Source organism: Siniperca chuatsi, linkage group LG7, assembly GCF_020085105.1.
Source record: "Siniperca chuatsi isolate FFG_IHB_CAS linkage group LG7, ASM2008510v1, whole genome shotgun sequence".
Lineage (NCBI taxonomy): Eukaryota > Metazoa > Chordata > Actinopteri > Centrarchiformes > Sinipercidae > Siniperca > Siniperca chuatsi.
In genome coordinates this window covers 3,078,362-3,093,385 of record NC_058048.1, presented here as the reverse complement: position 1 = coordinate 3,093,385, position 15,024 = coordinate 3,078,362, and the positions used below count along the sequence as shown (strand labels likewise).

Genomic DNA, 15,024 nt, shown 5'->3' with positions numbered 1-15,024 from the left:
AATGGTTGCTTTTTTCCCCAAACTCCTTAAATTCTGCTTTACATCTTTCCTTATCCTCATGACATATTCATTTCAGACCAAGCAAAAATGAAAAAGTACAAAATTGTTAGACTTTTCAAATGAAGCCTTTGTCAACAGTTGCCATTACTAGCAAATAAAAGCAGATGTTTGGAAGCATTTCAAATTTAAAAACAAAAAGCTGTTCAAAAGTTGTGAACGCAATAAAAAGTATTTCATCTCTAAGCTCTGACATTCGAATCGAAACACATACACACACACGGCTATGTTGTACTTTTCCACAGTGTGCAGTAAATAATTTTATATCTCTACAACACACATAAGTCTGCATTTTTCAGACAAACAAAGAAGTAAGGACAAAAAACAGAAAACTATTTTTGCCCTAATTTGGTCCCTACACCCACAATAACACCCACAACCAATTATGAAAAAATGAAAACATAATGCAGTTTGCACAAATTTACTGTAAAAAGTCATTTAAATGTGTGTATGCTGCTGTATTGTGTATAACACTGATATTATATGAATTGTTGTATCATGACTGACAGGGTTCTTGCTGTTGCCTTGATGTAAAATTCCACGACTTTTCACTGACTCCCCATACTGAGGTGCTGTAATCTTCCTAATGTCCAAAAAGGGGGAACAATCTGGTGTAAATGACCATTTTTAAAATAGAATGTGTACAAATACAGTATTATAAAATCATTACCAATACCAAACAAAAGTAGAAACACTTGACTGACCTGTCCTTCGCCAACACTGTGTGTGTCAATGATGGTGACCACACCGGGGTTGTGGGGGCTACGGCGGCTCGCACTGTGAGGTGTGCCCTCCTCGTCCGGAGTGGCTGCTGGTAGGGTGCCTGCCAACTGGGTGACAACTTTACCCACCATTGTCAGGCCTGTCTTTAAAGTCTGGAAGAACAAAGAAAAAGGATTTTGTGTAAAAATCCACCTGGTGTTATATATATTCCCAAGTAATAGATTCTGCACATGTGATTTATTGTATTTTGTAGTTCACTTAGTTTGAAGCCTTTGTGGGCAATGAAGACGAGAAGAAGAGCTGCCAAGTGCATGGGTGTATGTGCAATACCGTGTCTGTGTGCGTGTGTGTATGCACCATGTTCACTTGATGCCTGCTGATAACTTGTAGTGCTGATGACTTGTAGCACTGTAGCCACAGGAGACACCCGTGTGTGCGTGTGTATGTGTGTGAGGCTCCTCTGTGTCCGCTTAAGGCCCAGCCAGGGTGTCTGGCTCAAACACACCTCTGTGGCTCGATTGAGGGAAATGGATAGTGCTACTTAAGTGGAGTCTATCTCACCTACTACACTGTCTTTGCCTAATGGAGTCCAATGCGTGTGACTGTGTGTCTGTGTGTGTAAGCGCCAAAGGGGCCCCGGAGAGCCTAATCAGGCATTCAGACTAGGCGGCCCTGTCAATACAGCGTGGCGCCTCGCGTTTGTTGGGTCTGAGGATCACCCACTGTCTCTCTTTGCCACTTGGCCAGGCACACTAACAGTGTCTGCTGCCTATGTGTGATTGTGTATGCCTGCATTTGTGTGTGTGTGTGTGTGTAAAATGCCATCAATTATTAAGTGAGGCGTTTGGCTCCTAATTGATCAACACTAATGTGTTTTCTAATCACTTCAGTTGTGGAGTTCTTAGTGGTAGTCCAAACAGGGGTTATTGATCTGCGGGGGAATCATGTCTGATGGCTGACAAAGACACATGAACACTCGCACACGCAAAACACACAGCTGATGTCGCTATCGAAACAATTTACAGTCTAATTTATGTGAAAGGTCTCAATCATACACCCAGGAGTGATAGGCAACAGGATTGATACACAAATTTACCGTAAGAGAGCAAATCTGGAACAGGGAGTCCAATTGGTCAGAGATATTGCACTCTTTTATCTTTCGTATAAACAAAAGCCATTACACTTTAATGCCCCCGTTTCCATGTCTCTGGACGTCAGCACTAAGAGCCAGCGTGTCGCGCCACAAGCCAGAAGGAGATACCTTGTCATCCATATTGAGATATATGGTCTTAAATGAGGAGAGGGCGAGCGAGCAGACTGCCTGTCTGCATATCAATACCCCCCACCATTGTTCACCCCTTACCATGCCGCTAACCTGTTAGCGACCCAGTGCTCTTTTTGATGTATACCATCATTAGCCTGCTAATGAGACTTTTCTCACACTAGCTGTTAGCACTCATTAAGTAAAGGGGAAGGGATACACTTGCTCTTTGTAAATCAATTATCCCTTCCTCTGGGACCGAACAGAGAAACAGACTAGAACCAGATGAGGAACTAGCTAGTTAGCATGTGTTGGCAAGCAGCTAAATCAGACCAGGAATGAATTTCCCCTGGTATCAAAGGGGGCTGTTGGCTGTTAGTGAGCCATCTTAAGAGTTACTCCCCTGTGGAGATGAGTGAAACAAGACCATTGGAGAGAAACAGATTACAGTGGGAAAAAACAGATACAGTAGGCAGGTTGATAAAGTGTCTCATAAGCTCAGCCCCAGTCAGCCAGGCGGGCCAGGTGGGTCCAATGTCAGCACATTTACAGATGGCGTAGGCAGAGCTGGAAATACTGTATTATGTGCTGTTTTAGCTGAGCAAATGAGACAAACCAAAGAACCTTTTAGAAAGATTATAGCCACAATCTGAACATGTAATCTAACATCTAATTTTCAAACTTTTAAGATTAAAGCAAACTAATTTAGAGTCAGCCCTTCCGTAGTGAGACGTGATTGAGGATCAGTTTAAACAAAGATGGAAAACCAATAAAAAATACTGTAGGTTCTTTTAATTAACTTTTAGTTAACTGTAGTATCAAAAGTTTGTCCCTTCATCGTATTTAAGGCTGTGATGCATTTAATCTCAACATGTTTTCCCTAAATTTAGCTTCGATATCCAGTAAAAAATAACAAGACTTTTTGAAAGTAGATTATGATAACAAGTATTAGGAACTTGTTGTGCTTGCTGCAGTTTAGAGCGGGTCCTTTGGAGGAGAAAACAACTCTGTATATGCTTTCACTAATGGAAAGTATGGGTGTAACAGTACATATTTTGGTCCCTAATTGTTCAGTACAGGACATTTGGTTTGGTATGCAACTTTCTTCAGTTCTTAATAAGTTCAACCAGAAAGCTCTGGCGGTGGGTCGGTTGTTGTCTTGTCTTGTTGTTAGCTAAACCATGCTAGTTAGTTAGCAACTAGCATGGTTTAGCTGCTAGCCCCTGGATGTATAGCTCATATAGTGAGAGTCATTGGTACCGTGAACACAACTGAGAAAATAGAGCAGCAAAAGCTTCCCATGTCAGTTAGATCTATCATTCATAAGCGGTTTGGTTTCCTTATATGTTACAGTGACACTGAACAAAGTGTGGTTGATCTGACAAAAACTTTGTTCAGCCAAAGTTTGGCAGATCTCCAGAAACAGAAACAATAAAACATGCAAAACCATTCACCATCACCTGAATGCATCTATTTAAGGGCTTGAGCACTGCTATAATGTTCCCTCACTTGTGTACTTCAGTCAGTTCTTTGTTCTTGCCCAATATAAACAACATAAGCTGCAGTCGTTTAGGAATTATCCAGTGCCCCGTCAGTTGCTTTAACCGCTGATGAATGGACCTCCAGTGCTACAGAGAGTTACTTAACTCTGTAAGACTTGAAAATAGAGCGAGTCTTGATTGAGCATAAACATAAACTGTTAAACTAAATGGGAAAACCTAGAATTGCACTGCTGGTTTGAATGGTCAGTTTAAGTAAATTTAAAAATGCTGTATGTGTCTTAATCGAAACATTTTATTTCAGAATTTGACAATATAATATAATAATAACTTTTTTTATACAGCACTCTTAAAAACAGAGTTTACAAAGTGATTTGACAGAGAAAGCAAAAGCAGGATACTCAGAAGGCGCTATAACAACAGAAAGTAACAGTAAGGCCAAACAAAAGCAAGACAAAATTATAGTTAAGATAAAGTTAAAACAAGAAGACAAAAGACACAAAAATGCTAAACGTAAAATGTCAATATAAATAAATAAAAATAAAAAGACGACATCACATAAAAGCAAGTCTATAAAAATGGGTTTTAAGAAGTGATTTAAAAGAAGTCGGAGGCGGGAGAGTGCCAAAAATATGCAGGTTAGAGTCTTTTGTAATATTAAGGGAGCATCTGAGCATCTTTTCCGTTATCTTCTGCATTTTTTTTGTTCCCTGCTGTACTACACACAAACCAAACTGTGACCACAAAACTAGGTACAAACCATGAAGTTTCTGTACCGTTCCGCCCTAACAGAAAGCTAAAAGAACAATCGAAAGAAAATGTAAACTAGCTGCTGTGTAACGACACAAAATAAATAAGATTGTTTATAAGTTTGTGATGTCCAGCATTTCAACTCTGTTCAATCACATAGTGTAACAAGCCTAATTTGTATATATAAGAAAGAAATAAAAGAAAGAAAAACAGGTAAGTGTGTGTGTGTGTGTGTGTGTGTGTGCGTGTGTATTGTCACTTACTTTGGCAGCACTGATCACTGTAGCTGTATAAGACTGCGAATTGTCACCACAAGCTCCTCCACGAGACTGGTGACATCTGATCAACTGCAAAAACACAAAGACTTACAGATAAAGACATACAGTATAGTGTAAGTCTACAGAAGACGTATAAAAAGAAAAATTTGGGGAAATTATCTCTGATTTCAGACATCCAAAAGCCTCCCCTCTTCACTCTGTGGAGGAAATTGGTTTTGCTTTCAAAGAAACATTACACAACCAAACAGCCAATCTGCACTGATTTAATTTCAAATACAATTTCACTTGAATGGCTCTGTCCCAGTATTACTCTTACTTTTTCAAAAAAATAGATTTTGTCATTTCTGGAAATCCTTAGGCAGTCACACAACAGTGGCCCCATCTGTCAATTACTTGAGTGAGCCAGCACCAAAACACTATTGTGCATTAAATATATTGCAAAGTGCACAACAGAACATTCTGGTTTTTGTAAATACTTAACAATCTCATTAAACAGAAGAGAATATAAAACTCCTGTGCATCTGTTGATTTTCAAAATGTTATGATCTCTCGTGGACTCTTCTTGGAATGAGTAGTTTATCCAGACAGATTAAAGAGGCAGAAAATAGATAAAAATGCATTGTTTTGGATTGTAAATATGTCGCTTTCCTGATAAGGCACATCTGCAATGGATGAGTGTGTGTGTATGTGTGTAGACTACCTTGTTCTCAGCGTAGGCCAGCCAGCGGCTTCCAAGAGCTATTGGATTGAGGCTGGGGCCAGGGCAGGGATAGCAGCCTGAAAAGACACAAAGATGGTCACTAACAGGGGCACCAATGATACTTAAAATAGAAATAAATATTAATTTTGGTAAATAACCTCATGATCAAAAGTGTGCAAGAAAAAACAGGAACACATATGCAGACTGAAGATTGTCTGTAACTATCTTAAACCATTAATGTGTTTGTGGGGAGTCTCTTGTTTGGGAAGATAAATGTGAATCTAATGAGGGTGACGTGTCTGTACACTTGTGCGTGTGTGCACAGTATGACCTAATGGAGACTGTGGTACCCAATAAATTGAGGATGGCTCCTCTGCTGATTGACCAACACAATAATCCCTGTGGGGACACACACAAACATGCACACATTTACACGCAACACAACCGGTGTGCTGTCAGCAGAAATAAAAATAGTCCTAAATGACAAACAAAGTTGTGCCTTCACAAACAGATAAATATCTTGGACATTATAAGAATGTATTTTTCTCTTCCCACTCGAACAGATGTGGAAGTAAACAAGGACTGCTGTAACTAACACCAAAACTGAGCTCCAACTACAAGGGCGTTTATCACTTCTGCTGCAAGACAGAATCAACCAAAAACAGGCAAACATGTGCTTGTAAACAGACTGAGAGATTATTGATATTGTCATAAATGTTTTTAAATGTAAGAGGATACAGACAGTGACAGTCTGCCTGTTTCCAGTATGCATAAACATACGGAAACAAAATGTTGATCCAATAATGATCACACCCGCCAATGTTCATGGACACGGGCACTCGTAACACACACACACAAACACACTGAGCTAATGTAAGTGCATGGAGGTGTGGGGGAAATGGCTGGCTGACAATAATTCTGTGCTCAGAGAAGCCACTTGTGCCTGCCCAAGGCCGAGGGGAGACCAGGCAGTGAGATAACATGTGTTTGACATCCTGGGTGGAGAGCAGGGGGCTGAGCGGGGAGAGCAAACAGACATGATGGGTGGAATCAAAGGAAAAGAAAGCAGGCTTCAAGCTTTTGAAGGCCAAACCTTTGAGAACGTGGCAATAGCTGATTCTAATAGTCTGATATTCAATGTTTTAACATTGCATTTTTCAATTATACTAAAAGTTTCCTTAAGTTAGAAACAAAATAAAACGTTACTGTTACTGATGCTGCTGCTACTATTTCAACAACAACAAGAACAACTACCTAATAGTAACTGCCTTATTCTCATACAGTAATCTGTACATCAAGGCCCTACAATATATGGACTGTGTTTCCCCGCCAACTGTACAGGCCTGGCATTCCACCAAGGCAACAACGTTTCTCAACAGGCCAACAAAATCCTTATTTTCAGTCAAGATGCACTTGATGATCAATGTGAAAAACAGCCACGTGTCACTACAGGGCAAGACAAGCAGTGCAAAACTAGCTCACACAGTGGAAAATCTGCAATAAATAGAGAGTAAATAAACAGATCTGAGTGGAGTAATGACTACAAAATATGAACAAAACAGAGCAGATCTGCACAAAGAAATCTGATCAGCAGGCATGCAAGTCACAATTGTACAAGCAAAGTGATCTGTACGCATGAACACAGCCTTGCAACCTTGATCTGTAGGTCTAAAGGTCGAGCACATCGGAAAGATTGCTGCATTGTCTGTACATTACACTAAATGTTTTTGGCTCAAGGCAGTTTTTGTACACTTTTATGATTCAGATAAAGAAACTCAGAAATCGAATTAGCTGAGAAGCTAAGAGGTCTCCAAATGTAAGGCCACTGTATTGGTGAAGGAAAAGGTTGGATTATTTTATCAACCAACAAGCCCCAGGGCCAGACATGGAAATTGCATTGCACAAGTAGTAGCAGTTTCCTGAGAAGTCTTAACTAGTCAAACCACACCATACACCTGTGTGAATGAAATTAAATGAAAGCGCTCATTCAGGGAATAAATGTTTAAAAACTATAACATGTAGCTCTTAGATTATCAAACTGTGAGTTTAAGTAGGAAAAGCTGAACATGTTGGTATACAGTATGTGTACAAAGAGATTCAATTTAGGGAGAAACCTTAAGTTGCAAAAAGGGAGAGTGTAAAATCATTTTGGGGCCTGGATAATTAGCTAGAGCAGAAGTAGGCAATTGCGGCCCTGCCGCTGACCCAACGTCAGTGGTGGGTCCAACCCCACCCCTCAGGCCTCGCAATTTGTTGTCATTCCCCCAGCAGTGGCAGCAAGTCCTGCTTGCAGTGGAACCACGCCAGCGTCCAATCCCCAGCTGCAGGCCAAAGGTATGGTCACACTAGAACCAGCCTCTGCAAATATTCTTGTGGTATTTTATTCAATTCAACTCAACTGAAGCCAGTACAATGAATTCAAGACTGTGTTTTGTGCACGGGCAACTGAAAAATAATTATGTGAATGTTGAATGTTATTCTAATGCTGTGACATCATTCTCTGTAGTTAAATATTGCACAATCATACTACAAACTGCAGCTCTGCTCTCATACACTTTTTACAGTCTATGATCACTCTTCTCAATCTTTAGTAATTACCCACATCAGAACTGTGACATGACATCCTGATAGCAGTGGAGTCATGGAAAGACTTGCGTCCCTTACTTCACTTTGAAGCGCATAGCTGAAAAAGTCTTGCCAGACAGTTACATTTTGTGAAATAGGAAATGTGTGTTAGAATTTTAAAAGAAGAGTATAAAATGTGGATTTTTTTTGTTTGTCTATTTAAAACTAAAGGCTGAAAAGTCAGAGTAGTGACAAATAGTTAGTATGCTTCAAAGAAAAGACCATAGTCATTGTTCATGGTACTAATATACAACCAGCAGCCACAGACATCCTTTGACTGTACGAAAACACAGTAGGTACCAAACCATGATCATTGTGAGCTGTTCGAGAAAAGCTAGACAAGGCTGTGGAATTAAGATGAACAGAAAAGAAAGACAGTCTCTTGCTGGCGGTGACTGAGGCTGAGCTAACAGCACACACCACTTGAATGTAAAGCAAGAATATAAACAAGGGGCGAGCCTTAAGTGCTCATAGAAACATGACATGTTCACCATCACATCCCCGGAGAAGAAACGGACATACAATAGTAGAATGGCTCATCCAAAGCGGAGCTGCACACATTACAGGACCCTGTGTTTACTGCTTTTACGGCCCAAACAGACCAAACAACGTTATGAAGAGGAGGCCCCTGCATTCAGAAGCGATTAATAACTATTGAGCATGTTTGGTTTCCTGTGGCCCAGACACTGATAGGGAAGGCAGGCAGACAAAGAGGAGACACATTAAAGCCAGCCAGTAAGGTCAGTTTACTCCAGTCAATGACTTAAGTGGACAGCAATGGCCTTGTAATACAGTCTGGCCTTTCCTTCACAGCCTCCTTGAGCAGACATGGCAGGTACAGCCAGGAGGATGCAATAGCTGTGTTGTAAACAGTTTTCCTGTGCTGAGCTTCAAATGGAGGGCCTCACATCATGTTTTGATAAAAGCAGTTTAGTCACAAGGCAAAGCTTGAGACAACCGCACTACAGCAGGCCTTGGTGGCAGGTTGCATTATAACCAAGGATCTGCTGTTTGTTTGGCTTGCGTGATGCCAGTGTGACAGACTCACTGATCATGTTTTGGCAATGTTGATGCGTTAGTACAGAACATTGGGGTTTGACCCAACATTTCATAAATATATGTTTCCACTGGCAATAAAATAATAACATTTTACATTTCATGACAATCTACATAAAATCTCACTTCTTTGTGATCTGAATAACAATTGAACATCTGCAACTTGACAAAACCTCCTTCCTTTTCCTGCCAGGAACTAAATAGCAGGTCAGAAAAACAGGTTGAATACCCCTAAAAGATTAAAAAAGCCACTGAAAATAGGTTCATGAACCCAAAAGAAGCTCCTCAAAAACAGGTAACATACTGCAACATAAATTACTATATTCATTTTCAACTAGGGTACTGGTTAACAGTGGTTTGCAAAGAAAGTTTCTTACTTGTAACAAAGAACTTCTTAGTGAAGGTGCAGCTGTCAAATGCTGCAATCTTCTCTTGTAGGCTCACAGCGAGAATACTTGAAGAGGGAGAAAATAGTACATTAATAGAATGAAAATAAACATGCAATGTATCATGAAATATGAGTCTTGAGTTGTTTTCTTTAAATCAGCTGATCCAATAGACATACTGTTTGTTGCAGTGGAGATCATAGATGGGCGTCTTAAACTGAATTGATTTGACCATTTCTCCTGTCCGTAGAGAATACAGGTCAGCACAACAGTACGGCGGACTTGTCCTGAAAAGAGAAAAACAAATGCATATACTCATACTTTGAATACTTTATGCAGTCCTCAAGAACTATTGGTAAATCTTCAGGGCAGGATACAGACACTTGTGATGAATGATAACTTCTTATTTAAACACACATTTTCTGACACACATAACTAAATCAGAAGGAATGGCTTATAAATCTGAATATTAAAATATTCACCAACATTTAAAATTTGTCACAGAGTAAAACTATGGGCAAACCAAAGCCTCTGTCTATCCGCAGAAGGACACTAAACAAAGTAAACCCCAGCAAAGTTGCTGGACCAGACAACATACCTGGTCGGGTTCTCAGAGAATGTGCCGACCAGCTAGCAGACATTCAACAGAAAGCAACAGATATCTTCAACAGATCCTTGAGCACAGCCGTTGTCCCCACCTGCCTCAAAGCAACCAAGATCATCCCAGTGCCAAAGAAATCAACTGTGTCCTGTCTCAGTGACTACAGCTCAAACTGTATCAACAAGTTTGCAGACGACACGACAGTGGTGGGGCTCATTAGCAACAATGATGAGTCTGCATACAGAGCTGAGGTCGAACACCTGGTAGACTGGTGCCACAACAACAACCTGTCTCTAAATGTTGACAAAACAAGATGATGGACTTCAGGAGGAACTCCACCACTCACACTCCACTGATCATTGATGACTTTGCTGTAGAGGCAGTCAAAAGCATCAAGTTCCTGGGAGTGTAGATCAAGGAAGATCTCACCTGGACAAAAAACACCACCACCATCACCAAGAAAGCCCAGCAGTGCCTCCACTTCCGTTGGAGACTAAAAAAGGCCAGCCTCCCCACTCCCATCCTCACCACCTTCTACAGAGGGACCATAGAGAGCATCCTCACCAACTGTATAAACTGTCGGGTTCAGGAACAGCAGCATTGCTGACCAGAAATCCCTAAGGCGGATAGTGAGGACAGCTGAGGGGATCATCGGAACTTCCCTAACACCAGTCACAGAACTATACCACAACTGTATCCGCTGCGCAACTGCCATTATCGCAGATCCCTCCCACGCCTCCTATAGACTATTCACTCGTCTGACAGAAGGTCCCAGAGCATCCTGGGCCATGACTACCAGACTCTGCAACAGCTTTTCCCCTCAGGCAGTCAGGCTCCTCAACTCCCTGCTGCCTCCTCTCTGCCTCTGAGTCTGATTTTGCTCTAACCATCTCTACACTGTTTCTCTCACCAGCTACCTGCAGAATTCATATAGTATTTGTTTCCACCATGTCCCACTGCCTTACCCCTTCTCAGGGTCCACATGGCGAAAGGGAGTAAAATGAAGGGCAAAAGGGGAAATGCTTCGTCATGCAACACATTTACAAGAAGCCTTTCTATCAACACAGCAAAGACATGAGAGAGCCTATCCAACAGCAGGCAGTGGTGAAAATTTTAGAAATAAATCTTAATCAAGCAAGACTCCTGCCCCCCACCACCGGTCCCCTGTGCCCTTTCCATCTCTCTGCGAGGAAAACTTCTGCCGGTCCTTTATTCTATGTCACTCTTGGCAAGGCCTGTGGTGCCACGTTGGCTGAGGATGTAGGGGTGAAATGTGGTGTTAGTTTTGGTTCTTGAGCCATAGGACTAAGTGCTTTCAACAGTCTATTTAACCTGCTTTTGCATAGTAAGTGCAGTTATATGCAACAGTCTCAGCATGGACAGTTTTTAGAAAAACAGGACGAATTGGCCAGATCTTAAAATTACAAGGAAGGTCAAAGTAAACAAAATGCTTTAAAATTGCGAAAAGCTACTGCCAAGTCACCAAGAGAATCTGGACATTATTCAAATGACAAGGTCATAAAGGGAAGACTTTCATCCATTACAAGACACAGACGACCCCAGCCATGTTGAATATTCCTGCAGCACACCATATTCCACTGACCAACTCTACTGTGTCAAGGTCTGTCTGCCTTTCCCAATCATTAATTTCTTCTTTATGGTAAAAAAAGATCTGCTTCTCCCATTCACAACTCTGACACATGCACACACTGGGTGAAGTACCAAATGCAAACAGTGGAGAAAATTAGCCATTTTAGAAAGCTGGATTTAAAAAATCTGGAAGATTATTATCAGACCAACATCTTTCTCTATTGCTGGTGGTGACGGAACCCATGCCTTTCCAACGTCGGCCAGGTGTGTGGAGGTGACACTATGAATGCGAACATATGCGCTGCTATCCTGCTTTGTACAGTTTATCGTGTCTTGCCCTTCTCTATGACACCAGGCTTTTCACTCCACATTCGAGTGTGTTTGGATGACTCGTCATACAAACTAGTTTGTTTAAAGTTTACTGAACCTTTTAGCAAATTGTTAGACAGTAAATGCAACAAGGTATTTTACCTAGAATGTACACTTACAGTATGGCGTTGTATTAGGTCAGGCCAGGATCACCTTTACGATGAATGATCCTGCATTTCTTTTGCAAGATGCTTGCTCCACCCCACTGCACCAATGCAGTAGACTCATTGAAAAGAACAAGGAGGTTGTATTTTTGACACAATGCTTTTGCCAGTCTGAATGCAGCCTAAGTGTTCCAATGGGGGAAGCTCTTAATGGACCTGATGATAGAATAACCAGCCTGTCTTTCCAGCTTTGTCTTCCCCTTCCTTTCACCCCTCACCTCTTCCACCCTTGTTTCCATGCTGTTTAGATGTGGACTTTGTGTATTTGTGCAGCGTTTGCCATGGCTTTCAAGTATTAAGTCTTTCTTTCAATATGGCAGCAAATGCCAAATAGTGTTAGTATCTGCAGACTGGTGCTTGTGGAAGTTGTGCTGTATGTATTGGCTAATGAAGAGCCGAAGTTGGATGAGTCTGAAATACAACTGGTTGAGTATTGTAAGAGAGTGTTTCTTAGTAGAGTCATTGAGGAGAAGTCCCAAAAACTGCCACAACCAACACTTGAACTACAACACTGAGAAGTTTCTTCGAGTAAGGTCTATTTCTGTACAATATTTCTTATCCTATTGTTGCATGTTACTAACTCGACATCTTCTCCCTCCCGTAGTCTTGTGCTTTCTTGTCTCGCTACTCTCTCCCTCTGTCGCTTTCAGCAGGTATTTCTACCTCTAGAGCTGCAGAGTCTGGATCTATGATTGTGGGCCATCTACTGCCCCCATGTTCCTGCTCGACAACTGCTACTACCATTATTATTATTGTTATTATCATTTTATTAATATTAATTCAATTCAATTTTATTTATATAGCGCCAATTCATAACAGAAGTTAATATTACCACTACTATTATATTATTGTTATTTTAAAATAATCTCCCTCTCTCTCAACCCAACCAGCAGCAGTAGCCACCCACCCTGAGTCTGGTTCTGCTCAAGGTTTCTGCCTCTTAAAAGGAAGTTTTTCCTTGCCACTGTTGCCAAGTGCTTGCTCTTGGTGGGAATTGCTGGGTCTCTGTAAATAATATTATAATAACTAAGTATGGTCTAGACCTGCTCTATAGGAAAAGTGCAATGAGATCACTTCTGTTATGAATTGACACTATATAAATAAAATGTAACTGAATTGAAAAGAGCATGGAGGAGGGACTTGATATGGAGACCAGGCCCTTAACCCACAGTTGAGCAAATCTGAGCATATATGACCTATCCAGGTATATAAGTTGTATAACTTTTAATGTCGTCTAGCATGTTAATGAAGCACAAAAACCACGAATGGCAGCCTTATTAACTTAATAGTATATGTTGAGCAAGCAACTTACTGTAATTGGCTGTTGTATCTACTATAATCAGATAAAATTCAGCAGCTCTTACTGCAGTGTTAGGGTAGCTCATCTTTGTTTAGTGGTTTAGACTAATGCATTAGAAGCCTTCAATGTTTGCAGAAAGATGGTCATGCCGTGTTACATGAAATGTCAATAAAATAGAAAAAAAAATGCATATCATCATAATACTGAAAAAGTACCATTAATTCCCCCCTCTTCTCAGAAGCAACCAATCTAACTATGAGAATGTCACTGAAAAGCCTTGCCATAAAATCCTATGTTGGTAATCCTTCCATGTAACTACAGTTACAGCAAATAGCCAATCATAGTGAGCCTTTAGTCTCCACCTACAATAATCTGGTTTCAACACAATCCCATGGAACACTGTCGGTAAACTGTGTGCACAGCTGTCAAAGAATCTGCTCCTCTGAGCCAATACAGGACCATGATTCCAAGCTGCAGCTGATACCGTGGGCACATACAGGACTCCATCACACAGTGATAAAGCCATCACCTAGCACTGCTAACACACACACACACACAAGTTAGTTAACATCAGAGGCGGTACTAGGACACACAATTCATTTTTCTTAAGGCAGACAAAGGCAGGAACACACACCCAGAGATGCAAGATGAAATAACTGCTGCAACAATATCCAACAACCATCTTGATGACTGATACATGATTAGCTCATGTATCCGCTGGGAGTGTATGTGTCCCATGTGCACACACACTTGCACACACATACAGACATTTATAAGTAGAGATACACAGTAGTGTGTCTGTTGTATGTTTCCTAAGCCAGCAGCTGGACAGCTACGACGCCAAGTGATCCCTCAGATCTCTTAACCCAGGCCCAGAATTAAAACATTGTCCCAGGACTGCAGGTGTACTGTGTCTGTGTGTGTGTGTGTGTGTGTGTGTGTGTGTGCGCGCGCGCACATGGGATACATACACTCCCAGCGGATACATGAGCTACACTGCTTGGATGTTAGTGTGTTCCTCCCTCCAGTCCCAGTGAATGCTTACTAGGGAAGATAAAAGAAGTGACACAGAAAAAAGTTTTCCCCAATTCATTTTTCCATCCTAATGGTTAACGTCTCCGTCAACATTTCAAAGGTACTCACGCTGCAAGCACGGCTACCATTACCAATCAAGAGTACAGGCATTAAGATTAATACAAAAATTTCACCCGAAGATAATTTACTTTCAGGCGGCTGCATCATCGATTTCAGCATTATCAGAGTCCGATCAATCCAATTCAAAGCTCTATCCCGAAAAATGGGCCTCTGGAATTGATTCAAAGGGACAATGATAACCCACTATTATAGAATCAAAATGGCACAGGGTTCAATTGTTTTGCTTTTTCAGTATTTTAACAAATGACCCAGTTCTAATGGAGGCAATGCAGGGTCAGATGTAATAAGATTTCCTGATGCCGGGGACATTGGGGCGTAGGTTGAAAGCAAGGCTAAATCACAATTATCATTATGGATCATGGCGGGATGTCAGTCCTTGCACATGTTAAGGTGACGCCGAGCACCATTCCCCAGCTCAGTAACAGGCCTATTATGATGGCCCTATTAGATCAATGTGTCAATTACTATTACTCAAACTGGCCCTTGGGTCTGAAAGGATACAAAATGAGG

At 41.1% G+C, this 15,024-nt stretch overlaps 1 protein-coding gene across 7 annotated transcripts in view; it reads right to left on the bottom strand.

The window, feature by feature from the left end:
• Nucleotides 1-15,024, bottom strand: part of bcas3 (BCAS3 microtubule associated cell migration factor) — a 380,835-nt gene that overhangs the window by 321,767 nt on the left and 44,044 nt on the right. For all 7 annotated transcript variants that reach the window (XM_044202927.1, XM_044202928.1, XM_044202933.1 and 4 more), the window contains exons 8-12: nt 9,515-9,622; nt 9,327-9,403; nt 5,269-5,345; nt 4,554-4,637; nt 762-932 (exon numbers count right to left, since the gene is read on the bottom strand). In XM_044202927.1, coding sequence (XP_044058862.1) covers nt 762-932; nt 4,554-4,637; nt 5,269-5,345; nt 9,327-9,403; nt 9,515-9,622 — 517 coding nt within the window. The remainder of the gene's footprint in view (nt 1-761; nt 933-4,553; nt 4,638-5,268; nt 5,346-9,326; nt 9,404-9,514; nt 9,623-15,024) is intronic.